The sequence below is a fragment of the Chiloscyllium plagiosum genome, unplaced genomic scaffold (genome assembly GCF_037043375.1).
Source record: "Chiloscyllium plagiosum isolate Xiang-an unplaced genomic scaffold, Cpla_swu_hap1 HiC_scaffold_20, whole genome shotgun sequence".
Taxonomy (NCBI): domain Eukaryota; kingdom Metazoa; phylum Chordata; class Chondrichthyes; order Orectolobiformes; family Hemiscylliidae; genus Chiloscyllium; species Chiloscyllium plagiosum.
This window is the reverse complement of record NW_028270158.1, coordinates 67,353,584-67,381,333: the sequence shown is the minus strand read 5'-3', so window position 1 is coordinate 67,381,333 and position 27,750 is coordinate 67,353,584. Positions and strand designations below refer to the sequence as shown.

General features: G+C 50.5%; 1 protein-coding gene across 1 annotated transcript in view; it reads left to right on the top strand.

Moving 5' to 3' along the window:
* Positions 1–27,750, top strand: part of LOC122560408 (prolyl 3-hydroxylase 1-like) — a 72,247-nt gene that overhangs the window by 40,897 nt on the left and 3,600 nt on the right. The window contains exons 3-9 of the mRNA XM_087998040.1: positions 6,551–6,657; positions 7,141–7,268; positions 7,660–7,755; positions 8,484–8,631; positions 8,880–8,988; positions 11,633–11,708; positions 27,157–27,297. Coding sequence (XP_087854166.1) covers positions 6,551–6,657; positions 7,141–7,268; positions 7,660–7,755; positions 8,484–8,631; positions 8,880–8,988; positions 11,633–11,708; positions 27,157–27,297 — 805 coding nt within the window. The remainder of the gene's footprint in view (positions 1–6,550; positions 6,658–7,140; positions 7,269–7,659; positions 7,756–8,483; positions 8,632–8,879; positions 8,989–11,632; positions 11,709–27,156; positions 27,298–27,750) is intronic.

Here is a 27,750-nt window from a genome sequence, read left to right as displayed (position 1 = left end):
CTGACCCTCCGACAGTTCGGCACTCCCTCAGCACTGACCCTCCGACAGTGTGGCACTCACCCAGCTATGACCCTCTGACAGTGCCCATTCCCTCAGCACTGACCCTCCGACAGTGCCCACTCCTTCAGCACTGACCCTCTGACAATGCCCACTCCCTCAGCACTGACCCTCTGATTTGCGGCACTCCTTCAGCATGAATCTCGATATTGCCCTCTCCCTCAGCACTGACCCACCGACATTTCCCACTCCCTCAGCACTCGCCGTCCGAAAGTGCACAATCCCTCAGCACTGACCCTCCGACAGTGCAGTGCTCCCTCAGTACTGAACCTCCAACAGTGCACACGCCTCAGTACTGACCCTCCGATAGTGCCAAGTCCCTCAGCACTGACCCTCCGAAAATGCCCACTCCCTCAGCACTGACCCTCCGACAGTGATCACTCCCTCAGCACTGACCCTCCGACAGTGCCAAATCTCTCAGCACTGACCCTCCGACAGTGTCCATTCCCTCAGCACTGAGCCTCCGACAGTGCGGCACACCCTCAGCACTGAGCCTCCGACAGTGCGGCACACCCTCAGTACTGACCCTCCGACAGTGCGGCACTCCCTCAGCACCTGACCCTCCGCCAGTACCCACACCCTCAGCATTGACCCTCCGACAGTGCGGTACTCCATCAGCACTGACCCTCCGACAGTGCGGCACTCCCTCAGCACTGACCCTCCGACAGTGATCACTCCCTCAGCACTGACCCTCCGACAGTGCCAAATCCCTCAGCACTGACCCTCCGACAATGCCCACTCCCTCAGCACTGACCCTCAGACAGTGCCAAATCACTTAGCACTGACCCTCCGACAGTGCGGCACACCCTCAGTACTGACCCACCGACAGTGCGGCACTCCCTCAGCACCTGACCCTCCAACAGTGCCCACTCCCTCAGCACTGACCCTCAGACAGTGCCAAATCACTTAGCACTGACCCTCCGACAGTGCGGCACACTCTCAGTACTGACCCTCCGACAGTGCGGCACACCCTCAGTACTGACCCTCCGACAGTGCGGCACTCCCTCAGCACCTGACCCTCCGGCAGTGCCCACTCCCTCAGCACTAACCCTCCGACGGTGCGGCACTCTCTCAGCACTGACCCTCCGACAGTGCGGCACTCCCTCAGCACTGACCCTCAGACAGTGCCAAATCACTTAGCACTGACCCTCCGACAGTGCGGCACACCCTCAGGACTGACCCACCGACAGTGCGGCACTCCCTCAGCACCTGACCCTCCGACAGTGCCCACTCCCTCAGCACTGGCCCTCCGACAGTGCGGCACACCCTCAGTACTGACCCACCAACAGTGCGGCACTCCCTCAGCACTGACCCTCCGACAGTGCGGCACACACACAGTACTGACCCACCAACAGTGCGGCACTCCCTCAACACCTGACCCTCCAACAGTGCCCACTCCCTCAGCACTGACCCTCAGACAGTGCCAAATCACTTAGCACTGACCCTCCGACAGTGCGGCACACTCTCAGTACTGACCCTCCGACAGTGCGGCACACCCTCATTACTGACCCTCCGACAGTGCGGCACTCCCTCAGCACCTGACCCTCCGGCAGTGCCCACTCCCTCAGCACTAACCCTCCGACAGTGCGGCACTCTCTCAGCACTGACCCTCCGACAGTGCGGCACTCCCTCAGCACTGACCCTCTGACAGTGCGGCACTCCCTCAACACTGACCCTCCGACAGTGTCCACTCTGTCATCACAGACCCTCCGACAGTGTGGCACTCTCTCATCACTGACCCTCCGACAGTTCGGCACTCCCTCAGCACTGACCCTCTGATTTGCGGCACTCCTTCAGCATGAATCTCGATATTGCCCTCTCCCTCAGCACTGACCCACCGACATTTCCCACTCCCTCAGCACTCGCCGTCCGAAAGTGCACACTCCCTCAGCACTGACCCTCCGACAGTGCAGTGCTCCCTCAGTACTGAACCTCCAACAGTGCACTGACCCTCCGATAGTGCCAAGTCCCTCAGCACTGACCCTCCGACAATGCCCACTCCCTCAGCGCTGTCCTTCTGACTGTGCCAAATCTCTCAGCACTGACCCTCCGACAGTGTCCATTCCCTCAGCACTGAGCCTCCGACAGTGCGGCACACCCTCAGTACTGACCCTCCGACAGTGCGGCACACCCTCAGTACTGACCCTTCGACAGTGCGGCACACCCTCAGTACTGACCCTCCGACAGTGCGGCACTCCCTCAGCACCTGACTCTCAGGCAGTGCCCACTCCCTCTGCACTGTCCCTCCGACAGTGCGGAACTCCCTCAACACTGACCCTCCGACAGTGTCCACTCTGTCATCACAGACCCTCCGACAGTGTGGCACTCTCTCATCACTGACCCTCCGACAGTTCGGCACTCCCTCAGCACTGACCCTCTGACAGTGTGGCACTCACTCAGCTATGACCCTCTGACAGTGCTCATTCCCTCAGCACTGACCCTCTGATTTGCGGCACTCCTTCAGCATGAGTCTCGATATTGCCCTCTCCCTCAGCACTGACCCTCCGACAGTGCCCACTCCTTCAGCACTGACCTTCTGACAATGCCCACTCCCTCAGCACTTTCCCTCTGACAGTGCCCACTCCCTCAGCACTGACCCTCTGATTTGCGGCACTCCTTCAGCATGAATCTCGATATTGCCCTCTCCCTCAGCACTGACCCACCGACATTTCCCACTCCCTCAGCACTCGCCGTCCGAAAGTGCACACTCCCTCAGCACTGACCCTCCAACAGTGCGGCACACCCTCAGTACTGACCCTCCGACAGTGCGGCACTCCCTCAGCACCTGACCCTCCGGCAGTGCCCACTCCCTCTGCACTGACCCTCCGACAGTGTCCACTCTGTCATCACAGACCCTCCGACAGTGTGGCACTCTCTCATCACTGACCCTCCGACAGTTCGGCACTCCCTCAGCACTGACCCTCTGACAGTGTGGCACTCACTCAGCTATGACCCTCTGACAGTGCTCATTCCCTCAGCACTGACCCTCCGACAGTGCCCACTCCTTCAGCACTGACCTTCTGACAATGCCCACTCCCTCAGCACTTTCCCTCTGACAGTGCCCACTCCCTCAGCACTGACCCTCTGATTTGCGGCACTCCTTCAGCATGAATCTCGATATTGCCCTCTCCCTCAGCACTGACCCACCGACATTTCCCACTCCCTCAGCACTCGCCGTCCGAAAGTGCACACTCCCTCAGCACTGACCCTCCGACAGTGCGGCACTCCCTCAGCACCTGACCCTCCGCCAGTACCCACACCCTCAGCATTAACCCTCCGACAGTGCGGTACTCCCTCAGCACTGACCCTCCGACAGTGCGGCACTCCCTCAGCACTGACCCTCTGACAGTGCGGCACTCCCTCAGCACTGACCCTCTGACAGTGCGGCACTCCCTCTGCACTGACCCTCCGACAGTGCAGTACTCCCTCAGTACTGAACCTCCAACAGTACACTGACCCTCCGATAGTGCCAAGTCCCTCAGCACTGACCCTCCGACAATGCCCACTCCCTCAGCGATGTCCTTCTGACTGTGCCAAATCTCTCAGCACTGACCCTCCGACAGTGTCCATTCCCTCAGCACTGAGCCTCCGACAGTGCGGCACACCCTCAGCACTGAGCCTCCAACAGTGCGGCACACCCTCAGTACTGACCCTCCGACAGTGCGGCACACCCTCAGTACTGACCCTCCGACAGTGCGGCACTCCCTCAGCACTGACCCTCTGACAGTGCGGCACTCCCTCAGCACTGACCCTCCGACAGTGCGGCACTCCCTCTGCACTGACCCTCCGACAGTGCGGCACTCCCTCAACGCTGACCCTCCGACAGTGTGGCACTCTCTCATCACTGACCCTCCGACAGTTCGGCACTCCCTCAGCACTGACCCTCCGACAGTGTGGCACTCACCCAGCTATGACCCTCTGACAGTGCCCATTCCCTCAGCACTGACCCTCCGACAGTGCCCACTCCTTCAGCACTGACCCTCTGACAATGCCCACTCCCTCAGCACTGACCCTCTGATTTGCGGCACTCCTTCAGCATGAATCTCGATATTGCCCTCTCCCTCAGCACTGACCCACCGACATTTCCCACTCCCTCAGCACTCGCCGTCCGAAAGTGCACAATCCCTCAGCACTGACCCTCCGACAGTGCAGTGCTCCCTCAGTACTGAACCTCCAACAGTGCACACGCCTCAGTACTGACCCTCCGATAGTGCCAAGTCCCTCAGCACTGACCCTCCGAAAATGCCCACTCCCTCAGCACTGACCCTCCGACAGTGATCACTCCCTCAGCACTGACCCTCCGACAGTGCCAAATCTCTCAGCACTGACCCTCCGACAGTGTCCATTCCCTCAGCACTGAGCCTCCGACAGTGCGGCACACCCTCAGCACTGAGCCTCCGACAGTGCGGCACACCCTCAGTACTGACCCTCCGACAGTGCGGCACTCCCTCAGCACCTGACCCTCCGCCAGTACCCACACCCTCAGCATTGACCCTCCGACAGTGCGGTACTCCCTCAGCACTGACCCTCCGACAGTGATCACTCCCTCAGCACTGACCCTCCGACAGTGCCAAATCCCTCAGCACTGACCCTCCGACAATGCCCACTCCCTCAGCACTGACCCTCAGACAGTGCCAAATCACTTAGCACTGACCCTCCGACAGTGCGGCACACCCTCAGTACTGACCCACCGACAGTGCGGCACTCCCTCAGCACCTGACCCTCCGACAGTGCCCACTCCCTCAGCACTCGCCCTCCGACAGTGCGGCACACCCTCAGTACTGACCCACCAACAGTGCGGCACTCCCTCAGCACTGACCCTCCGACAGTGCGGCACACACACAGTACTGACCCACCAACAGTGCCGCACTCCCTCAGCACCTGACCCTCCAACAGTGCCCACTCCCTCAGCACTGACCCTCAGACAGTGCCAAATCACTTAGCACTGACCCTCCGACAGTGCGGCACACTCTCAGTACTGACCCACCGACAGTGCGGCACTCCCTCAGCACCTGACCCTCCGACAGTGCCCACTCCCTCAGCACTCGCCCTCCGACAGTGCGGCACACCCTCAGTACTGACCCACCAACAGTGCGGCACTCCCTCAGCACTGACCCTCCGACAGTGCGGCATACCCTCAGTACTGACCCACCAACAGTGCGACACTCCCTCAGCACCTGACCCTCCGACAGTGCCCACTCCCTCAGCACTGACCCTCCGACAGTGCCCACTCCCTCTGCACTGTCCCTCCGACAGTGCGGAACTCCCTCAACACTGACCCTCCGACAGTGTCCACCGTCATCACAGACCCTCCGACAGTGTGGCACTCTCATCACTGACCCTCCGACAGTTCGGCACTCCCTCAGCACTGACCCTCCGACAGTGTGGCACTCACTCAGCTATGACCCTCTGACAGTGCCCATTCCCTCTGCACTGACCCTCCGACCATGACCACTCTATCAGCACTGACCTTCCGACAGTGTGGCACTCCCTCATCACTGACCCTGCGATAGTGCCCACTCCCTCAGCATTGACGCTCCGACAGTGCAGCACTCTGTCAGCACTGACCCTCTGACAGTGCGGCATTCCCTCAGCACTGACCCTCTGACAGTGCAGCACTCCGTCAGCACTGACCCTCTGACAGTGCGGCATTCCCTCAGCACTGACCCTCTGACAGTGCCCACTCCTTCAGCACTAGGCCTCCAACAGTGCCCACCCCTTCAGCACTGACCCTCTGACAGTGCCCTCTCCCTCAGTACTGACCCTTCGACAGTGCGGCACACCCTCAGTACTGACCCTCCGACAGTGCGGCACTCCCTCAGCACTGACCCTCCGACAGTTCCCATTCCCTCAGCACTGATGCTCCAACAGTGCCCACTCCCTCAGCACTGACCCTCCGACAGTGCCCACTCCCTCAGCACTGATCCTCCAACAGTGCCCACTCCCTCAGCACTGACCCTCCGACCGTGCCCACTCCCTCAGCACTGACCCTCCGACCGTGCCCACTCCCTCAGCAGTGAATCCCCGACAGTGCCCACTCCCTCAGCAGTGAATCCCCGACAGTGCCCACTCCCTCAGCACTGGCCCTCCGACAGTGTCCACCCCTTCAGCACTGAACCTCTGACAATGCCCTCTCCCTCATCACTGACCCTCTGACAGTGCCCACTCCCTCAGCACTGACCCTCCGACAGTGCGGCACATCCTCAGTACTGACCCTCTGACAGTGCCCACTCCCTCAGCACTGACCCTCCGACAGTGCGGCACTCCTTCAAACTGACCCTCCGACCGTGCCCACTCCCTCAGCAGTGAATCCCCGACAGTGCCCACTCCCTCAGCACTGACCCTCTGACAGTGCCCACTCCCTCAGCACTGACCCTCTGGCACTCCCTCAGCACTACTCGCCTGACCGGGTTTCTGATTTGAGCGGGTGAGTTGGTTGGAGTTGGTGCCTGGCCCAATGTGATCCCACGTCATGTATACTTGTCACCCCCAGGCCTTTGAACATGAGCATCCCACGTTCACCAAACGGCACAGGTCAGGCTTCAGATTCTCGACAGAAATCCGTGCTGGGGCAGGAAGGCAGCATGGACAAGCTGCGAGGTCAGTCAGCGCTTGGTTTGTACACTGGGCTCTGGGTTCTGGCCTTGGGATGGGGAACGGAATGAAGGAAATGGCCTCGCCCTCCCTGTGGGAATCAACGTGCCTGAAACCTGCAAATGGCTGCTGGAGTAACCCACATTGGCCACGTATCCAACAACGTGAGGGACTGGGATGGGAGGCTCTCCAGAGAGAGTTCACTCAGGCTGATGCCAGGGGATGGTGGTAGTGCCTTCTGGAGGACAGTCCAGCCTGTACGTGTTCGCATTGAGCAAAATGAAGGCCCACTCTGTTCAGATTTTTCCTGGACGTGGAAAGGTGTGAGGAGATGGCAGTGTATTGGAGCGGACAAGGGTATTCCCATCAGAGACAGGGATGAGGAATGTTATCCGTCTCTGAGGGGAGGCGAGTGAACCCTTTTGGGAGGGGAGTGTTTTGCTGGTGAGATCTCCCTGTGTAACACCAGGGTTCCCTGCACCCCCACAGCCTCTGCCCCACCTCTGGCCCATCTGAAGCTGGTGATGAATGGATCCCACCTCCGAGGTACACACCGGGTGGTCTTTGATGGTGCCCTCACCCACCAGGAGTGTGTCACCCTGCGCAATGTCGCCCATGTGAGTACTCGGATCAGGAGGGTAACAGAGGGGTCAAGGGTCAGATGGAGGGTGGTAGAGGGGTCAGGGGTCAGATTGAGAGTGACAGAGGGGTCAGGGGTCAGATGGAGGCTGACAGAGGGATCAGGGGTCAGATGGAAGCTGACTGTGTGGTCAGATGGAGGGTGACTGTGGGGTCATGGGTCAGATGGAGGGTGACTGGGGTCACAGGTCAGGGGGGCTTGTGAGTGAAGAGTCAGCAATAAATCTTGGTGGAGGGGTCAGGGGTTGGGGGCAGAGGGAGAAGGTAGGGGCTCGATTTGGAGGCAAGGTCAATGGCTGTGGGTGTTGGGACAGAGCTCAGTAACTTGTCATCATCTCTTTCTGTCTTTCTCACTGTGAAACCCCTCAGACCTTGGCAGCGCTGGGAGAAGAGGAACCTGGAGATAACTCTGCTCACCCTCAGAGCACTAACCTCGAGGAACTGAGCATCAAAACAGTATTGACGGTGAGATCTGCTTGGGAGAGGCTCTGTGTGTGTGTGCCTGTGTGTCTGTAGGTGTGTGTCTGTGTGTGTCTGTATGTGTGTGTGTGTCTGTATGTGTGTGTGTCTGTATGTGTGTGTGTGTGTGTCTGTGTGTCTGTATGTGTGTGTGTGTGTGTGTGTGTGTGTGTCTGTATGTGTGGGTGTGTGTCTGTGGGTGTGTGTCTGTGTGTGGGTGTGTGTCTGTATGTGTGGGTGTGTGTGTCTGTGTGTGTCTGTATGTGTGGGTGTGGGTGTGTGTGTGTGTCTGTATGTGTGGGTGTGTGTGTCTGTATGTGTGGGTGTGTGTCTGTATGTGTGTGTGTGTCTGTATGTGTGTGTGTGTGTCTGTATGTGTGTGTGTGTGTGTCTGTGTGTCTGTATGTGTGTGTGTGTGTGTGTCTGTGTGTGTGGGTGTGTGTCTGTGGGTGTGTGTCTGTGTGTGGGTGTGTGTCTGTATGTGTGGGTGTGTGTCTGTATGTGTGGGTGTGGGTGTGTGTGTGTGTCTGTATGTGTGGGTGTGTGTGTCTGTGTGTGTGTCTGTGTGTGTCTGTATGTGTGGGTGTGGGTGTGTGTCTGTGTGTGTCTGTATGTGTGGGTGTGTGTGTGTCTGTGTGTGTCTGTATGTGTGGGTGTGTGTCTGTATGTGTGTGAGATGAGCTTTCCCGGATATGGGGAACCCAGGCCTTACCCTTCTCCATGTCTGTTTACAGTTGGCCCGTGACTCCCTGGTTGACCCACCCGCTGCCCGCCTGTATTACCATGCCAGTGTGCGAGTGCAACGCATTACACAGCAATTCTTTACCACCCTCCCTCTTCGCCCATCCATCTCCATCCTGTCCTGTCGTGGTCCAGTGACAGGTGAGTGCAGACGTGATGTTGCTGGGGGTTGGGGGTGGTCTAGAGGACAGAGCTTGGTCCCTGCTTGGACCTGAGCCCCATGCTGCACAGCAAGATCCCAGGGATTTCTTGGAGGTTGGGAACATCCCTGTTCTCTCTCTGATCCAGCTACTTCTCCCCTCCCAGACCCTGGGCTCCCCTCCTGTCCCCCACTCCAGGTGTGCTATTTGACAACTATGTGCTTCACCTCCTTGTTTACCCCTTTACAGGAGACCAGGAGGCCAGGAGGGGCACAGTGTCAAGGGACCCATGTCTCCAGGAGCCAGAGGGGGCAGAGTGTTGGAGGGAGTCACTCCAAGACTCAGCTGGAGACTACAGGTAACAGAGACCTGGGAAACCCATCGCCAATCCCAAAAACCAAATCTGGACAGGATAGGGAAGGCTAATGGACCGTCAGCTGATTTCTGAGGCAATGGAGTGTGAAGGTAGGGAGGATGTTGCTGGAATGATAGGAATCAATTTTGGGAGTTGGTATCTGGTGACAGATCGCTGTCAAAGCTTCACCTGGGCTTATCTCAGGGGATGGACAGGCTGTCTGATAGGGGGAAGGGATTCACTGATGGTAACACCACTGACCATTAAGAGGCTGATGGCTGGATTCTCTCTCGTTGGAGGTGGCAACGCCCAGAATGTTATTTGTAAAGGGGATTTAGTGATGGTAACACCACTGACCGTCTCGTTTTCATCCCGTTTCCCCAGCTCCATTTCAGAAGGTGATTATCACAACATGGACTGAGCTTTATTGTTCACACCTTGATTTCCCCAGTACAATCTCCTTCCCATATCCTTCAAATCCTCATTCCTTAACAGTGACTTATCTCTCACCTTCTGGGAGAACTCAGTCTTTTCCTCAGTCATTAAAGGAATCGGTTGGTTTCTCTGATCTCTCTCTCAGCCCCATTATAAATTCTTTCATCTCTGCCTGGAATAGGGCAACAGCTAAGTCCTTCAGCCCAGCTGTTACAGGCCATTTTCATGTGTCTTTTGCCAGTTTGTGTAACCTCAAAATACTCAAGAAACAATATAATTGCCTCTGCCCAGTCTCACCTTCTGATAGATTGGCTTCTGTATAATTCGCTCCTCGTTTATAATTTGACTGCCTGACTGGTTCAGTTATCTTTGTTCAAAACTCGCACAGCCTCGAGTTGGCTTCTTGATGTATCACTCTTAAAAACCATGCCAAACATCACTCCAGAATGCCAGCCCTGGCTGGTTTACTGCCCAGTTTGTTGACCCAGTCCACATAGCCATGCCTGAGTCAGACCTGGCACATTGGAACATGATCATGGGTGTTAGAGGTCAGTCATCTCAGCTCCAGGACCTCTCTGCAGGAGCTCCTCAGGGTAGTGTCCTAGGAACAACCATTTTCAGTTGTATCATCGATGACCTTCCCTGCATCTTAAGTTCAGAAATGGGGATGATATCATTCCTGAATGTTCTGGGGTGGTTACCATCTCCAACAAGCGACAACCCCACCATTGCCTCCATGACAATCCTGGGGGTTTACCATCTCCAATGACAAGAGAATCCAGCCATCGCCCTCTTGATGATCAATGGTGTCGCCATCACTGAATCTTCTCCCACTATTAACATCCTGAGGGTTACCATTTTCCAGAAACCAAACAATCTTGTGGCTACAAGAGCTGGTCAGAGGCTGCGAATCCTGCAGTGAGTAACTCACCTCCTGACTCCCTGCTCTCCAAAGCCGGTCCCACCATCAATAACGCACAAGTCAGGAGTGAGATGGGACAAATACAGGCAGCTCAAACAACACCCGAGACGTTTGATGTTATCCAGGAACAAAGCAGCTCCCACTTAATTGGGAACACGTCACCAAAACCCTACTCCTGGACTGTGCAGGCACAGTCACAACAATCTGTCCCGTCGACAACAGGCTCTTCAGAAACTCCCCAAAGATCCTCAGAAAACACCTTCCAAAACTAATGACCACTTCCATTGAGAAGGACAAGACTAAAAGTGACACGAGAACAGCAGCCCCGACAATTTCCCCTCTGAGACCTCACACATGGAAATATATCAGCGCTTTCTTCAATGGATGTTGGTCATAATCCTGGAAATCGGGATTGCAGTAATTCAACTAGACAGTTCGGAATCACTTTCGCAATCGGCAAGTCATCGAGGGGACTATGAATGCTGGCTGCAGCAAATAACCCGCTCATCCCATGAATGAACAGAACAACATGTTAGATTTTTCTCAGAGCTATTAATTTCGACCAGTAACAACCTGATCCCGATCGTCATTATCCCGACCTTCAGATTCCTCGATCTCAGTAATATCCTGATCCCGATCGTCATTATCCCGACCTTCTTATCTGCTCTTTTCCGAAGATTCAAATTTGATCCTTGGGTTTGGAGCACTCGTTATTCCGTAACTATCTATCTTGGTGATGCCATTATTCCAACATCTTTCTTGATTGGTGCTCCCTCTCTATCTCTTCCCTCAGTCCTCTCTCTCTCTCTCTCTCTCTTGTTCTCTCTCCACCTCAGTTCCCCTCTTTCTCTCTCGCTTTATCTCTAGCACTCGGTCCCGCACTCCCTCTTTCTCTGCCTCTCTCTCTTCATTGCAGTCTCTCTTCTCCACTCCCTTGATTTCTGTCTTCTCAATCTCTCTCTCTCTTCCCCGCACTACCTGTTTTCTGTCTGTTTCTGTACAGTAGACCCTCTCGTTCTCTCTTGATAACAACACACCATCTCACTTTCCATGCTGCCCAGTTTCTCTCTTTTCCTCTTTCTCCTTCTCTGTCTCCCATTCCCTCTTTCCCTCCATGTGACTCTCACTCTATCTTTTTTCCATTCCATCACTGTCTGACTGTCGCTACACCGTTATTCTCTCCCCATCAGCTCCCTCCCTGTTTCTCTCTGTATCTCTCTCTCCCTTGTTCTGTTTCTCTCTCTCTCTCTCTCTCTCTCTGGTGTTGATTGTCTCTCTGTCTTTTCACAGGGGTTTTCTCTATCTCAATGATGAATTTGACGGAGGGGAGTTCTACTTCACGGATCAGGGAGGCAAGAGAGTTTCAGTAAGTGACCCTCTCACCCTCAGAGAGAACTTTACTCTGTATCTAACCCCGTGCTGTCCCTGTCCTGGGAGTGTGTGATGGGGGACAGTGTAGAGGGAGCTTTACTCTGTATCTAACCCCGTGCTGTCCCTGTCCTGGGAGTGTGTGATGGGGGACAGTGTAGAGGGAGCTTTACTCTGTATCTACCCACATGCTGTCCCTGTCCTGGGAGTGTTTGATGGGGGACAGTGTAGAGGGAGCTTTACTCTGTATCTACCCGCATGCTGTCCCTGTCCTGGGAGTGCTTGATGGGGGACAGTGTAGAGGGAGCTTTACTCTGTATCTACCCACATGTTGTCCCTGTCCCTGGGAGTGTTTGATGGGGGACAGTGTAGAGGGAGCTTTACTCTGTATCTACCCGCATGCTGTCCCTGTCCTGGGAGTGCTTGATGGGGGACAGTGTAAAGGGAGCTTTACTCTGTATCTAACCCCGTGCTGTCCCTGTCCTGGGAATGATGGGGGACAGTGTAGAGGGCGCTTTACTCTGTATCTAACCCCATGCTGTCCCTGTCCTGGGAGTGATGGGGGACAGTGTAAAGGGAGCTTTACTCAATATTGAACCCCTCGCTGTTCCTACCCTGGGAATGTTTGATGGGACAGTGTAGAGAGAGCTTTACTCTGTATCTAACCCCGTGCTGTCCCTGTCCCTGGGAGTGTGTGATGGGGGACAGTGTAGAGGGAGCTTTACTCTGTATCTAACCCCGTGCTGTCCCTGTCCCTGGGATGGGGGACAGTGTAGAGCAAGCTTTATTCTGTATGTCGCCCCATGCTGTCCCAGACCTGGGAATGTTTGATGGGTACAGTGTAGAAGAAGCTTGACTCTGAATCTAACCCTGTGCTGTCCTGTCCTGGGAGTGTTTGATGGGGTCAGCGTAGAGGAAGCTTTACTCTGTATCTAACCCCGTGCTGTCCCTATCCTGGGAGTGTATGATGGGGGACAGTGTAGAGGGAGGGTTTACTCTGTATTTAACCCCGTGCTGTCCCTGTCCTTGGGAGTGTTTGATGGAGGAGACAGTGTAGAGGGAGCTTTACTCTGTATCTAACACCGTGCTGTCCCTGTCCTGGAAGTGTTTGCTGGGGGACAGTGTAGAGGGAGCTTTACTCTATCTAACCCCATGCTGTCCCTGTCCTGGAAGTGTTTGATGGTGGGGGATAGTGTAGAGGGAGGGTTTACTCTGTATCTAACCCCGTGCTGTCCCTGTCCTGGAAGTGTTTGCTGGGGGACAGTGTAGAGGGAGCTTTATTCTCTAGCTCACCCTGTGCTGTCCCTGTCCTGGTGTTAAAGTACACATTTGAGACGGCCCAGGCAATCCCTTGTGGACTCAACCTGTCAGCCTCTCTTGGTTTGTCCCGGAGATACAACTCTTTGGAAGTTTTTTTTTAGATTAGATTACTTACAGTGTGGAAACAGGCCCTTCGGCCCAACAAGTCCACACCGACCCGCCGAAGCGCAACCCACCCATACCCCTACATTTACCCCTTTAACCTAACACTACGGGCAATTTAGCATGGCCAATTCACCTGACCCGCATATCTTTGGACTGTGGGAGGAAACCGGAGCACCCGGAGGAAACCCACGCAGACACGGGGAGAATGTGCAAACTCCACACAGTCAGTCGCCTGAGTCGGGAATTGAACCCGGGTCTACAGGCGCTGTGAGGCAGCAGTGCTAACCACTGTGCCACCGTGCCGCCCACCGTGTTCTTACAGACATTTTTGTTTTATTTTAGTCATCCCCTTTATTGACTGATAGCATCACTGTTACAATGTAACACTGATACCTAAAAGCTCAACTAACTGGCTCCTAATTACCCAGACGAGTAGGATATCGCTCTTCCTTCAAGAGCCCTCACAGGAAGTTAATTGACAGGTCTGTGTGCACTTGCCTGATCACTCCTACAGGCCCTGAGCCATCCATCAGATGGGGAAAACATACCGAGCCGAGATAGGCGCCTGCTAGTGAGATAAACCCCTATCAGAAAGAGGTACCACTCCGAGCTAACTGGGAGAGGTCATAAGGTACGAAAATGTGTTGCAGGAAAAGTGCAGGGCTCATGCCCTAAAGAAGTGCTCATGCCCGAAACGTTGATTCTCCTGCTCCTTGGATGCTGCCTGACCTGCTGCACTTTTCCTGCAACACATTTTCAGCTCTGATCTCCAGCATCTGCAGTCCTCACTTTCTCCGAGGTCATAAGGTAACCTTGCACAGCTCACATTCTGATACAATTGTTTTATAAAATGGCTTCTTAGCAAGGAGAGCAAACTTTGACCATAAAATGGCTTCCCAACAGATTGTGTCAGAATCTCTTCCATGTTAGGTTTAGAATAATTTTAAGCTGGGAGCAGACTCCTGCTTTTTATCTTAAGCGCAGAATCATTCTGTAAATGAGGCTGAAATATTACCATTAGGTTGCATTTAAACTAATTCATTAGTCTCCGAATTAAACATGCTCTCTTTTCAGGGTTGTGATTCAAATTCAAATCAGACCTAAGATCTAATTAGTTAGAATTGACAGTGGGACAGTCTGTAGAGCGGTCTGCAAGAACAAGTTAAAGCTTTGTCAACATTACCTTTTACAGAGTTTGCATTTCAGAACCAGCAATGGCTACTCACAATCATCATAAACTCTCAAAACTGCAATGAAATTTGATCCATAGCAAGTAAGCACAAAGAGTTTAATTTTCTACTGGCTTCAGCAGTCCCAGCACCAAAATGGTCTCTCTCTCTCTGTTGTGGTTCTGTTCGTCAAGCTGGGAATTTGTGTTGCAGGCGTTTTGTCCCCTGTCTCGGTGACATCCTCAGTTCCATTCATGGCACTCATCCACAGATTCAATCAATAAGCACATCGACCTGGACCCAATATACCGGCCACTGCAGCGGACAGCTGGGACTGACAACCCGGAAGTGGCAGGTACAAACCACTACAAATGCCGGAGGAAACATCATAGAAGCGCTTCACAGGAGGCTCCCAAGCACTGAGGATGTCACCTAGACAGGGGACGAAACGTCTGCAACACAAATTCCCAGCTCGGCGAACAGAACCACAACAACGAGCACCCGAGCTACAAATCTTCTCCCAAACTTTAGTCTCTCTCTCTCTCTGTTTCTGTCTCTGTCTCTCTCTCTCTCTCTCTCTCTCTCTCTCTCTCTCTCTGTCTCTCTCTCTTTCTCTCTCTCTCTCTCCAGTATCCTTTAGAACTCTCAGGTCAGGGACTTGTAAGAGAAAAGATGCTTTTCCCTCTCTGTCTGCCCCATTGTCAAGGGGTAATAAGAATCCATTATAATTGACAGAACCTGACCCTTAATTACAAGGCTTTTGATAGTCCCGTGTTTCTGTTCAGGGTCAGAATCAAACGCTGTCATTAATTTCACAAGAGAACGGCTGTGAATGTTATCATTCAGTGTCCTGTTCACACAGATTCACTGATGTTCACAATTGCCTTAGACCATCCCGTTATCACTCGGTGCGAGCAGATGTCTTTCTCTTCTGTATAACTTGGGTTCCCCCTTTTCTCATGGTCCAACCCTCCCTGCTTGTCTAACTTCTAATGTGCAGCAAAGGTGTTCTATAATTCAACATCACATTTTAGTCTGAATGTTTACAGACACGTTTTGAGGCTATAAACATTCTCACTGGGAGTGTTTGATGGGGGGGACAGTGTAAATGGAGCTTTACTCTGTATCTAACACCGCGCTGTCCCTGTCCTTGGGAGTGTTTGATGGGGGGACAGTATAGAGGGAGCTTTACTCTGTATCTAACCCCATGCTGTCCCTGTCCCCGAGAGTGTGTGATGGGGTACAGTGTAGAGAGAGCTTAACTCTGTATCTAACCCCATGCTGTCCCTGTCCCTGAGAGTGTGTGATGGGGTACAGTGTAGAGGGAGCTTAACTCTGTATCTAACACCATACTGTCCCTGTCCTGGGAGTGTTTAATGCGAGACAGTGTAGAGGGAGATTTACTCTGTATCTGACCCTGTGCTGTCCCTGTCCCTGGGAGTGTTTGATGGGGTATAGTGTAGAGGGAGCTTTACTCTGTATCTAACCTCATACTGTCCCTGTACTGGGAATGTTTGATGGGGATACAGTGTAGAGGCAGCTTTACTCTATATCTAACCTGATGCTGTCCCTGTCCTGGGAGTGTTTGATGGGGAGACAGTGTAAAGGGAGCTTTACTTTGCATTTAACCCCTCGCCATCCCTGTCAGAGTTTTTGGTGGTGACAATATAGAGGGAGCTTAACTCTGTATCTAACACCATACTGTCCCTGTCCTAGAAGTGTTTACTGGGGACAGTGTAGAGGGAGCTTTACTGTGTGTCAAACCCCGTGCTGTCTCTATCCTGTGAATGTTTAGTGGGGTACAGTGTAGAGGGAGCTTTACTCTGTATCTGACACCGTGCTGTCCCTGTCCTGGGAGTGTTTAATGGGGGACAGTGTGGAGAGAGTCATAGAGATGTACAACACAGAAACAGACCTTTCGGTCCAACCCATCCATGCCGACCAGATATCCCAACCCAATCTAGTCCCACCTGCCAGCACCTGGCCCCTATCCCTCCAAAACCTATGCCCTCTAGTTCTGAACTCCCCAACCCCAGGGAAAATACTTTGCCGCTCATAATTTTATAAACCTCTATAAAGTCACCCCTCAGCCTCCGACCCTCTAGGGAAAACAGCACCAGCCTGTTCAGCCTCTCTCTATAGCTCAAACCCTGCAACCCTGGCAACATTCAACAGTGGCCTAACCAATGTCCTGTACAGCCGCAACATGACCTCACAACTCCTGTACTCAATACTCTGACCAATAAATGAAAGCATACCAAACGCCTTCTTCACTATCCTATCTACCTGTGACTCCACTTTCAAGGAGCTATGAACCTGCACTCCAAGGTCTCTTTGTTCAGCAACACTCCCTAGGACTTTACCATTAAGTGTATAAGTCCTGCTAAGATTTGCTTTCCCAAAATGCAGCACCTCGTATTTATCTGAATTAAATTCCCATCTGCCACTTCTCAGCCCATTGGCCCATCTGGTCCAGATCCTGTTGTAATCTGAGATAACCCTCTTCGCTGTCCACTACACCTCCAATTTTGGTGTCATCTGCAAACTTACTAACTGTACCTCTTATGCTCACATCCAAATCATTTATGTTAATGATAATAAGTAGAGGACCCAGCACCGATCCTTGTGGTACTCCACTGGTCACAGGCCTTCAATCTGAAAAACAACCCTCCACCACCACCCTCTGTCTTCTCCATTTGAGCCAGTTCTGTATCCAAATGGCTAGTTCTCCCTTTATTTCATGAGATCTAACCTTGCTAATCAGTCTCCCATGGGGAACCTTGTCGAACGCCTTACTGAAGTCCATATAGATCACATCTACTGCTCTGCCCTCGTCAATCGTCTTTGTTACTTCTTCAAAATACTCAAATCAAGTTTGTGAGACATGATTTCCCACGCACAAAACCATGTTGACTATCCCGAATCAGTCCTTGCCTTTCCAAAGACATGTACGTCCTGTCCTTCAGGATTCCCTCCAACAACTTGCCCACCAACTTGCTCACCGGTCTATAGTTCCCTGGCTTGTCTTTACCGCCCTTCTTAAACAGTGGCACCACGTTTGCCAACCTCCAGTCTTCCGACACCTCACCTGTGACTATCAATGATACAAATACCTCAGCAAGAGGCCCAGCAATTACTTCTCTAGCTTCCCACAGAGTTCTCGGGTACACCTGATCAGGTCCTGGGGATTTATCCACCTTTAACCGTTTCAAGACATCCAGCACTTCCTCCTCTGTAATCTGGACATTTTGCAAGATGTCACCATCTAGTTCCCTACAGTCTATATCTTTCATGTCCTTTTCCACAGTAAATACTGATGCAAAATATTCATTTAGTATCTCCCCCATTTTCTCCCCCTTGCTGATCTTTGAGGGACCCTATTCTCTCCCTAGTTACCCTTTTGTCCTTAATGCATTTGTAAAAACCCTTTGGATTCTCCTTAATTCTATTTGCCAAAGCTATCTCAGGTCCCTGTTTTGCCCTCCTGATTTCCCTCTCCAGTATATTCCTACTTCCTTTATACTCTTCTAAGGATTCACTCAATCTATCCTGTCTATACCTGACATATGCTTCCTTCTTTTTCTAACCAAACCCTCAATTTCTTTAGTCATCCAGCATTCCCTATACCTACCTGCCTTCCCTTTCACCCTGACAGGAATATACTTTCTCTGGATTCTTGTTATCTCATTTCTGAAGGCTTCCCATTTTCCAGCCGTCTCTTTACCTGCGAACATCTGCCTCCAATCAGCTTTCGAAGTTCTTGCCTAATACCGTCAAAATTGGCCTTTCTCCAATTTAGAACTTCAACTTTTAGATCTGGTCTATCCTTTTCCATCACTATTTTAAAACTAATAGAATTATGGTCGCTGGCCCCAAAGTGCTCCCCCACTGACACCTCAGTCACCTGCCCTGCCTTATTTCCCAAGAGTAGGTCAAGTTTTGCACCTTCTCTAGTAGGTACATACACATACTGAATCAGGAAATTTCCTTGTACGCACTTAACTTCCTCTCCATCTAAACCTTTCACACTATGGCAGTCCCAGTCAATGTTTGGAAAGTTAAAATCCCCTACCATAACTACTCTATTATTCTTACAGATAGCTGAGATCTCCTTACAAATTCGTTTCTCAATTTCCCTCTGACTATTGGGAGGTCGATAATACAATCCTAATAAGGTGATCATCCCTTTCTTATTTCTCAGTTCTACCCAAATAACTTCCCTGGTTGTATTTCCGGGAATATCCCCCCTCAGCACAGCTGTAATTCTATCCCTTATCCAAAATGCCACTCCCCCTCCTCTCTTGCCTCCCTTTCTATCCTTCCTGTAGCATTTGTATCCTGGAATATTAAGCTACCAGTCCTGCCCATCTCTGAGCCATGTTTCTGTAATTGCTATGATATCCTGGCAGGCAGTGCAGGGATCCCCTGTGGCCATTCCCCTCAACAATAAGTATACCGTTTTGGATACTGTTGGGGGGGATGACTTACCAGGGGAAAGCAGTGGGGCACCTGCTGCTCAGAAGGGAAGGGGGAAGAGGAGCAGGGCAGTAGTCATTGGGGACTCGATAGTTAGGGGGACAGATAGGAAGTTCTGTGGGGACGAGAGAGACTCACCGTTGGTGTGTTACCTCCCAGGTGCCAGGGTTCGTGACGTCTCTGATCGTGTTTTTGGGATCCTTCGGGGGGAGGGAGAGCAGCCCCAAGTCATGATCCACATTGACACCAACGACATAGGTCGGAAGAGAGATGCGGACTTGAGGCAGAAATTCAGGGAGCTAGGATGGAAGCTTAGAGCTAGGACAAACAGAGTTGTTGTCTCTGGTTTGCGGCCGGTGCCACGTGCTAGTGAGGTGAGGAATAGGGAGAGAAAAGAGTTGATCACGTGGCTACAGGGATGGTGCAGGAGGGAGGGTTTCGGGTTTTTGGATAATTGGAGCTCTTTCTGGGGTAGGTGGGACCTCGACAAGCAGGATGGTCTTCATCTAAACCAGAGGGGTACCAATATCCTGGGTGGGAAATTCGCTAAAGTATTAAGGTGGATTTAAACTAATACAGCAGGGGGATGGGAACCAAAATTGTAGGACAGGTACAGAAGAGGATGAGAGTAGGGAGTTCCCAAATCAATTATCTGACACTGTCAAGCGAAAACCTGGTTTGGAGTGTGTGTCCTTCAACGCGAGGAGCATCCGAAATAAAGTGGGTGAACTGGCAGCGTGGGTTGGTACCTGGGACTTCGATGTTGTGGCCATTACGGAGACATGGATAGAGCAGGGACAGGAATGGCTGTTGCAGGTTCCGGGATTCAGATGTTTCAGTAAGAACAGAGAAGATGGGAAAAGAGGGGGAGGTGTGACATTGTTCATCAGGGTCAATATTACACTTGTAGAAAGGATGTTTGGGGACTCGTTAACTGAGATAGTATGGCTGAGATTAGAAACCGGAAAGGAGAAGTCACCATGCTGGGAGTTTTCTATAGGCCTCCGAATAGTTCCAGAGATTTAGAGGAAAGGATAGCAAAGATGATTCTCGATAGGAGTGAGAGAGGCAGGGTAGTTGTCATGGGGGACTTCAACTATCCAAATATTGACTGGGATCACTATAGTACGAGTACTATAGATGGGTCAGTTTTTGTCTAGTGTGTGCAGGAGGGCTTCCTGACACAATATGTAGACAGGCCAACAAGGGGCGAAGCCACTTTAGATTTAGTACTGGGTAACCAGCCTGGCCAGGTGTTAGATTTGGAAGTAGGTGAGCACTTTGGAGACAGCGATCACAATTCTGTCAGGTTTACTTTAGTGATGGAAAGGGATAGGTGTACTCCACCGAACAAGAGTTACAGCTGGGGGAAGGGAAATTATGATGCAATTAGGAAAGATTTAGGAAGCGTAGAATGGGGAAGGAAACTGCAGGGAATAAGCTCATTTAAATGGTGGAGCTTATTCAAGGAAAAGCTCCAGTGTGTCCTAGATAAGTATGTACCTGTCAGGCAGGGAGGAAGATATAGAACGCATGAGCCATGGTTTACTAAGGAAGTGGAATCCTTGGTCAAGAAGAAGAAGAAGGCTTATGTTAGGACAAAATGTGAAAACTCAGGGCGCTTGAGGGTTACAAGAAAGTCAGGAAAGTCCTAAAAAGAGAGCTCAGAAGAGCCAGGAGGAGACATGAGAAGTTGTTGGCGGATAGGATCAGGGTTAACCCTAAGGCTTTCCATAGATCTGTCAGGAGAGAGAGAGAGATTTGGCAAACTGGATTCAGACAGAAGGCAGAGAGTGGTTGTAGATGGAAAGTATTCTGCCTGGAGGACAGTGTTGAGTGGGGTCCCGCAGGGCTCTGTACTTGGGCCTCTACTCTTTGTAGTTTTTCTAAATTACGTGGATGAGGAGGTTGAGGAGTGGGTTAGTAAATTTGCCGATGACACAAAGGTTGGAGGTGTCGTCAATAGTATAGAGGGCTACTGCAGGCTGCAGCACGACATAGACAGGATGCAGAGCTGGGCTGAGAAATGGCAGATGGAGTTCAACCTGGATAAATGCAAAGTGATGCATTTTGAAAGGTTGAACTTGAATGCTGAATATTGGATTAAAGACAGGATTCTTGGCAGTGTGGAGGAACAGAGGGATCTGGGTGTTCAAGTACATAGATCCCTCAAAGTTGCCACCCAAGTGGATAGGGTTGTTAAGAAAACATATGGTGTTTTGGCTTTCATTAACAGGGTCATCGAGTTTAAGAGCCACGAGGTTTTGCTGCAGCTCTACAAGTCCCTGGTGAGGCCACACTTGGAATACTGTGTCCAGTTCTGGTCGCCCTACTATAGGAAAGATACAGAGGCTTTGGAGAGGGTGCAAAGAAGGTTTACCAGGACACTGCCTGGACTGGAGGGCTTGCCTTATGAAGAAAGGTTGAATAAGCTCGGACTTTTCTCTCTGGAGAGAAGGAGGAAGAGAGGAGACCTGATCGAGGTGTACAAGATAATGAGAGGAATAGATAGAGTCAATAGCCAGAGACCTTTCCCCAGGGCAGGATTGACTGGTATGAGGGGTCATAGTTAGAAGATATTAGGAGGAAGGTGTAAAGGAGACGTCAGAGGTAGGTTCTTTACGCAGAGAGTTGTGAATGCATGGAATGTGTTGCCAGCTGTGATGGTGGAAGCAGAGTCATTGGGGACATTTAAGCGACTGCTGGACATGCACATGGATAGCAGTGAGTTGAGGATTGCGTAGGTTAGGTTATTTTATTTTAGATTAGGAATAATCCTTGGCACAAATTTGTTGGCTGAAGGGTCTGTTCTGTGCTGTACTTTTCTATGTTGTATGAACGCTGAAATTGCCTTTGCGCTCTCTGACAGAGGTACTTGCCTGTGGCCTCTGAATAAGTCCAAACTTGGAAATGTAAGTTGCTTGTCCCACTTTTTTGATATAGTCCTCCAACCGTGGAATTGGTTATGCATCCATCTTTGTAACGGCGTTGACTTTGTGATAGTCCACACATATCCATTGGGTACCATCTGGCTGTGGAACCATGACTATGGGTGAGCCCCAGACACTGTAACTCAGTTTGACTATGCCAGCTTGGAACATGTGTTCTGTGTCCTGCTGAACCTGTGCCAACTTGAGAGGATTATGCCTATAAGGATGTTGCTTAATCGGAGCAGGATCTCCTATCTCGACATCATGCACAATTAGGTTAGTACATCCCAGTTTCTTTCCGTGTATCTCCCCATGTGATAGTAATAATGCTTTCAGAGCATTTCGATTTTCCTCTGGAAGATAACTCAATAATTTATCTCCATTTTCGACAAGTTCCTCATTGTCCAATTTGATTTGAGGAATAGAACACCCTCGATGTTGCACCGACCTGTGAACTATTCTCAACCCACTACATTACACTATCCCATCATCATCCATGTGCTTATCCAAGGATTGTATAAATCTCCATAATGTGGCTGAGTTAACTACATTAGCAGGTAGGGCATTCCACACCCTTACCACTCTCTGCGTAAAGAACCTGCCTCTGACATCTGTCTTAAATCTATCACCCCCTCAATTTGTAGTTATGCCCCCTCGCTGTCTGCCCTATCTAATCCTCTGATCATCTTAGTATGTCTCTATCAAATCCCCTCTTAGCCTTCTCACTCAGGAAAAGGAGAATATTATAGAGGAGGAGGAGGAGGTATGAGATATTAGACTAGAAAGGATCAAGGTTAGTTACAAACAGGTGTTATCAATTCGAGAAGGAGTGAACGTAGACAAGTCCCCTGGGCCAGATGGGATTTATCTGAGGATTCTCTGGGAAGCGAGGGAGGAGATAGCAGAGCCTTTGGCTTTGATATTTGAGTCATCATTGTCTACAGGTTTAGTACCTGAGGACTGGAAGATTGCAAATGTTGTGCCCTTGTTCAAGAAGGGCAATAGAAATGATCCAGGTAATTATAGACCAGTGAACCTTACTTCTGTTGTAGGAAAGGGTTTGGAAAGGATTATAAGAGATAAGATTTATAATCATCAAGCAAGCAACAATTTGATTTCAGATAGTCAACATGGTTTCGTCAAGGGCAGGCCGTGTCTCACAAACTTCATTGAGTTTTTTGAGAAGGTGACCAAGCATGTAGATGAGGGTAGGGCAGTTGACGTGGTATACATGGGCTTCAGTAAGACCAAGCTGCAGGAATGAGCAGAGAAACTGGGATTGGATCAGCCTGCGTCCAATCTGGGATTGGACTGAAGTGAGGTTCCACATGGTAGGCTGTTGGAGAAAATGCAGAGGCATGGAATTGAGGGTGATTTAGCAGTTTGGATTAGAAACTGGCTTTTTGAAAGAAGGCAGCGAGTGGTGGTTGATGGAAAATATTCAGCCTGGATGTGCAGAGGGATCTTGGAGTCTTCAGTTGCCTGCGTCTCCACTAGCTTTTCAACTAGAGGAGGCAGCACACCTACCAGTGAATCAGCTACATCATTTGCAAAGACAAAGTGTAATCCTGGAGCTGAGAGTTTGTCCAGTACTCCGACCACAAATTCCCCACTCTTCTCTGGGCTCACCAACCTCACTTTACATAACTGAATACATTTTGACTCAGCATGAATTCCTGGCCATAGTCCCTCAGGAGAACATACCTCCTCATCCTTCAGCATCACAGACTGAGAGGATCCTGTGTCCCTTAATATTGTAACCTCCTTACCTACTGCTCCTGGCCCATGTGATTGAACTTTACCCTTGCATGTATATTTCTAAAGTAGATCTGGCACTTCCTCCTTAACCAGCCTCTGAACATCTTGTACACTCCGAGGCAGCTGTCTAACTTCCCTTGTGCTTTTTGTTACTAGTCCAACAAAACTCCTAGGCTTCTCTGGTTTTCCTACATCTGGCTTTCTCCTAGCCCACCCACACTGCGATTTTGTGCGACCCATTTTATTACAAGGAAAGCTTTTTAACTTCTTTGTCCCCCTCAAGGGTTTCCTTTTTTACCCTGTGGTAAGTTATCCTTCTGATTTTCACTGAGACCTACCTTTGCCTTTCCATGTGAGGATTTCTCTTTACCCCACTTTCTATCCCTCATGATTCTGGAAGCCAAACCAGGTTTTATGGACCAGCTCAGAACCATCAGCCCCTTCAGCTGCTAACCTTGTTGTTTTAACTCTCTGCTGTTCCCCATGAGTTTGTACTACATCCTCACTGAGCCTACCCTCAGCCTTTATCTCCAGCCTTTTACATTGACTTTCCTTTTTAAGTGTCAGTTTTTAAGTTCAAACACTCTCTTTTTCTTTCTGTGCACTCTCTTTTCCCTCTCTTCTGCTTTTAACCGTAACTCAAACTGTTTCTGCTGCCTTTTCCTTCCCTCTCGCCTCTAACTCGGGCTGCTTCATTTGCAATTGAATTCTTGCTATCTCTATAGATTCTGATGGTTTCTTCAGCAAGTGTAATTAGTGAGCTACTGCTGTAATTATCTCTCTTTTCCTCACAGACGCAGGCTGGTGCAATCCCAGCTTCTCTGCTCATTCCAGCAGGTTGGTCTTACTCACCTTTTACAAACCTTCCAAAGTCACCGCATCCACTTCCAGAAAACCTTTGGCGACTGAAAGAGCCATTCCTATCCCAAGCTTTGCCTACCCCACCAAACCAACACCCAAACTAAAGACACTAGCACCTACCACTTGCTGTTTAAAATCCCACAAAGAGCCCCCAGTCTGTTACGGACTCAGCCAAACCACTTAAAACACCCTTAAGCAGGCAGCCCAGACCATAACTTTGTAATTTGTTTCAGTCAGTGCACGGTGAAAATTACCCAGAGTGAGGGAGCTAGGTTGACTGCCAGGTTTTAAAACAGACAAAAAAAATCACAAAATCACACAATGAAACACAAAGAACAGAATAAAGAATCCCCACAAAGTTCAGTCTATCCAAACCATACTTAATGATGCTGTTCCGAATATACACAACCGTCCCAATAAGCAAACCCCTCATAAAAAACAGTACAAATGGAACAAATGCTTACAAGCTGAAGTTAGAAGGGCACAGACAGACAGAGAGAGAGAACCAGTTTCCACACTGTTGAACTCCCAACTAGATCTGGACTGAACTGCTCAGCTAGAGAGCTGACCACTCTCCTTCCATCATACCGGTCACTTCTAAAACATGACCACTTCGGCCTGAAGTCTCATCTGTTCACATAGAAACAAAAGGCCTCTCAACATCCTTTTCATCTCTGTACCAAACCAGACTAACAGGCACCAGGTACACTTTATGACCCTCTGAAAAATACCAAGGACGCAGCTGAGAAAAGAATCAGCTTCGTAACACAGTGTTTGACAGGAACAGTGTAGAGGAAGCTTTACTCTGAATCTAACCCCGTGCTGTCCCTGTCCTGGATGGTGACAGTGTAGAGAGAGCTTTACTCTGAAGCTAACCCTGTGCTGTCCCTGTCCTGGATGGTGACAGTGTAGAGGGAGCTTTACTCTGAATCTAACCCTGTGCTGTCCCTGTCCTGGATGGTGACAGTGTAGAGGGAGCTTTACTCTGAATCTAACCCCGTGCTGTCCGTGTCCTGGATGGTGACAGTGTAGACGGAGCTTTACTCTGAATCTAACCCCGTGCTGTCCCCGTCATGGGAGTGTTTGGCAAGATAATGTAGAGAGAGCTTTACTCTGTATCTAACCCCATGCTGTCCCTGTCTTTGGAATGTTTGATGGGGGATAGTGTAGAGAGAGCTTTACTCTGTATCTAACCCCATGCTGTCCCTGTCTTTGGAATGTTTGATGGGGGATAGTGTAGAGAGAGCTTTACTCTGTATCTAACCCCATGCTGTCCCTGTCCTAAGAGTGTTTGATGGGGGACAGTGTAGAGAGAGCTTTACTCTGTATCTAACCCCATGCTGTCCCTGTCCTGGGAGTGTTTGATGGGACAGTGTAGAGGGAGCTTTACTCTGTATCTAACCCCATGCTGTCCCTGTCCTAAGAGTGTTTGATGGGGGACAGTGTAGAGGGAGCTTTACTCTGTATGTAATCCCATACTGTCCTTGTCCTGGGAGTATTTAATGGGTTAAAAATCACACAACACCAGGTTATAGTCCAACAGGTTTATTTGGAAGCACTAGCTTTCGGAGCGCTGCTCCTTTCTCGGTGGTTTTATAGTATAAGATCATAAGACACAGAATTTATCACAGAAGTTTACAGTGTGCTGACACTGAAATGATATATTGAAAAAGGCCTGAATTGTTTGTTAAGTCTCTTACTTTTTAGAATGACCATGTTGGTTTCAGTTCTTTCATACGTAATTTGCAGAACGTTCTCAGAGTAATATTCTCAAGTGAACTTTAACAATTGATGTCATGTCAGTCCAGATAATGCATTGAAGGTGTGAGCTGCTCTGTGTGCGACTCAGTGCCACAACGTTCAGACTGATTCTCATCCAAAAAAGGGATTTACAGAATCATACATGGATTCAGGCAGTTTTTGAGCAAAATAAAATGTAATTCTCCAAGTACAAATTCACCCCACAAACACGTATGTGTCTATGTGTGTGTCTGTGTGTGTGAGTGTGAATGTAAAGAGGTATACGTCTGTGAGACCGTGTGAGAGTGTGAGTGTGAACGTATGAGAAAGAGTTTGCGTATGAGAGAGGGTCTGCGTATGAGAGGGTTAGTGTATGAGAGATGGTTTGCGTATGAGAGAGGGTTTGCGTATGAGAGAGGGTTTGCGTGAGTGTATGTGTGTCATCAGTCTGAACATTGTGGCACTGACAGTCTCACACAGGGCACCTCGCACCTTCAATGCATTATCTGGGCCGACATGATACAATTGTTCAAGTCACTTGAGAATGTAACTTTAACAAAATTCTGCAAATTATATGTGAAAGGACTGAAACCAACATGGTCATTCGAAAAGGTGAGAGACTTAACAAGCAATCCTGGTCTTTTTCAATATATGTCAGTTACAGCACAGTGTAAACGTTTGCTATAAATTATGTGTCTTACAATCTTATACTCCACACCCACCTAATGAAAGAGCAGTGCTCCGAAAGCTACTGCTTCCAACTAAACCTGTTGGACTATAACCTGGTGTTGTGTGATTTTCAACTTTGTCCACCCCAGTCCAACATTGGCATCTCCAAATCATGTTTAATAGGGACAGTGCAGAGGGAGCTTTACTCTGTATCTAACACCATGCTGCTCCTGCCCCTGCGAGTGTCTGATGGGAGGGACAGTGCAGAGGGAACTTTACTCTGTCTCTCACCCTGTGCTGTCCCTGTCCTGGGAGTGTCCGATGGGAGGGACAGTGTGGAGGGAGCATGACTCTGTATCTAAGAGTGTCTAAGAGTACAGGAGGACGCAGGCTCGAACATCTGTTCTCTCTGTCTCAGGAGGAGATCTCCCCGAAGTGTGGTCGTCTGGTAGTGTTCCTGTCTGGACAAGAGAATGCACACTCTGTCCGCCCAGTGACAGATGGACAGCGCTGTACCCTCACCCTCACCCTCACTGGGAGAGCCCAACATGAGCAGGAGGTCTGGACACACAGTTTTCACTTCTCTCTCTCTGTCCCCCTCTCTCTCCCTCTCTCTCTCTCTTTCTCTCCCTCTCTTTGTCCCTCTTCCCCTCTCTATCTTGCTCTGTCTCTTCGTCCTTGCATCACTATCTCTCTGTCCCTTTATCTCTCTGTCTCTCTCTCTCTCTCCCCTTGTCTGTCTGTCTGTCTCTCTCTCTCCCCCCTTCCCCTCTATATCCCTCTCTCTCTGTCCAACCATCCCATCTCAGTCCCTCTACCTCTCTGTCTCTCTTTCGCTCTCTCCATCCCTCTCTAACACTCACTCTCTCACTGTCATTCTTTGTTTCTCTCTCTCTGTGAAGGTACAAGGCATGATAAGTAAGTTTGCGGATGAAGCAAAGTTAGGAGGTATCACTGATAGTGAGGAAGATTATCAAACATTACAGAGGGATCTTGATCAGATGGGGAAGTG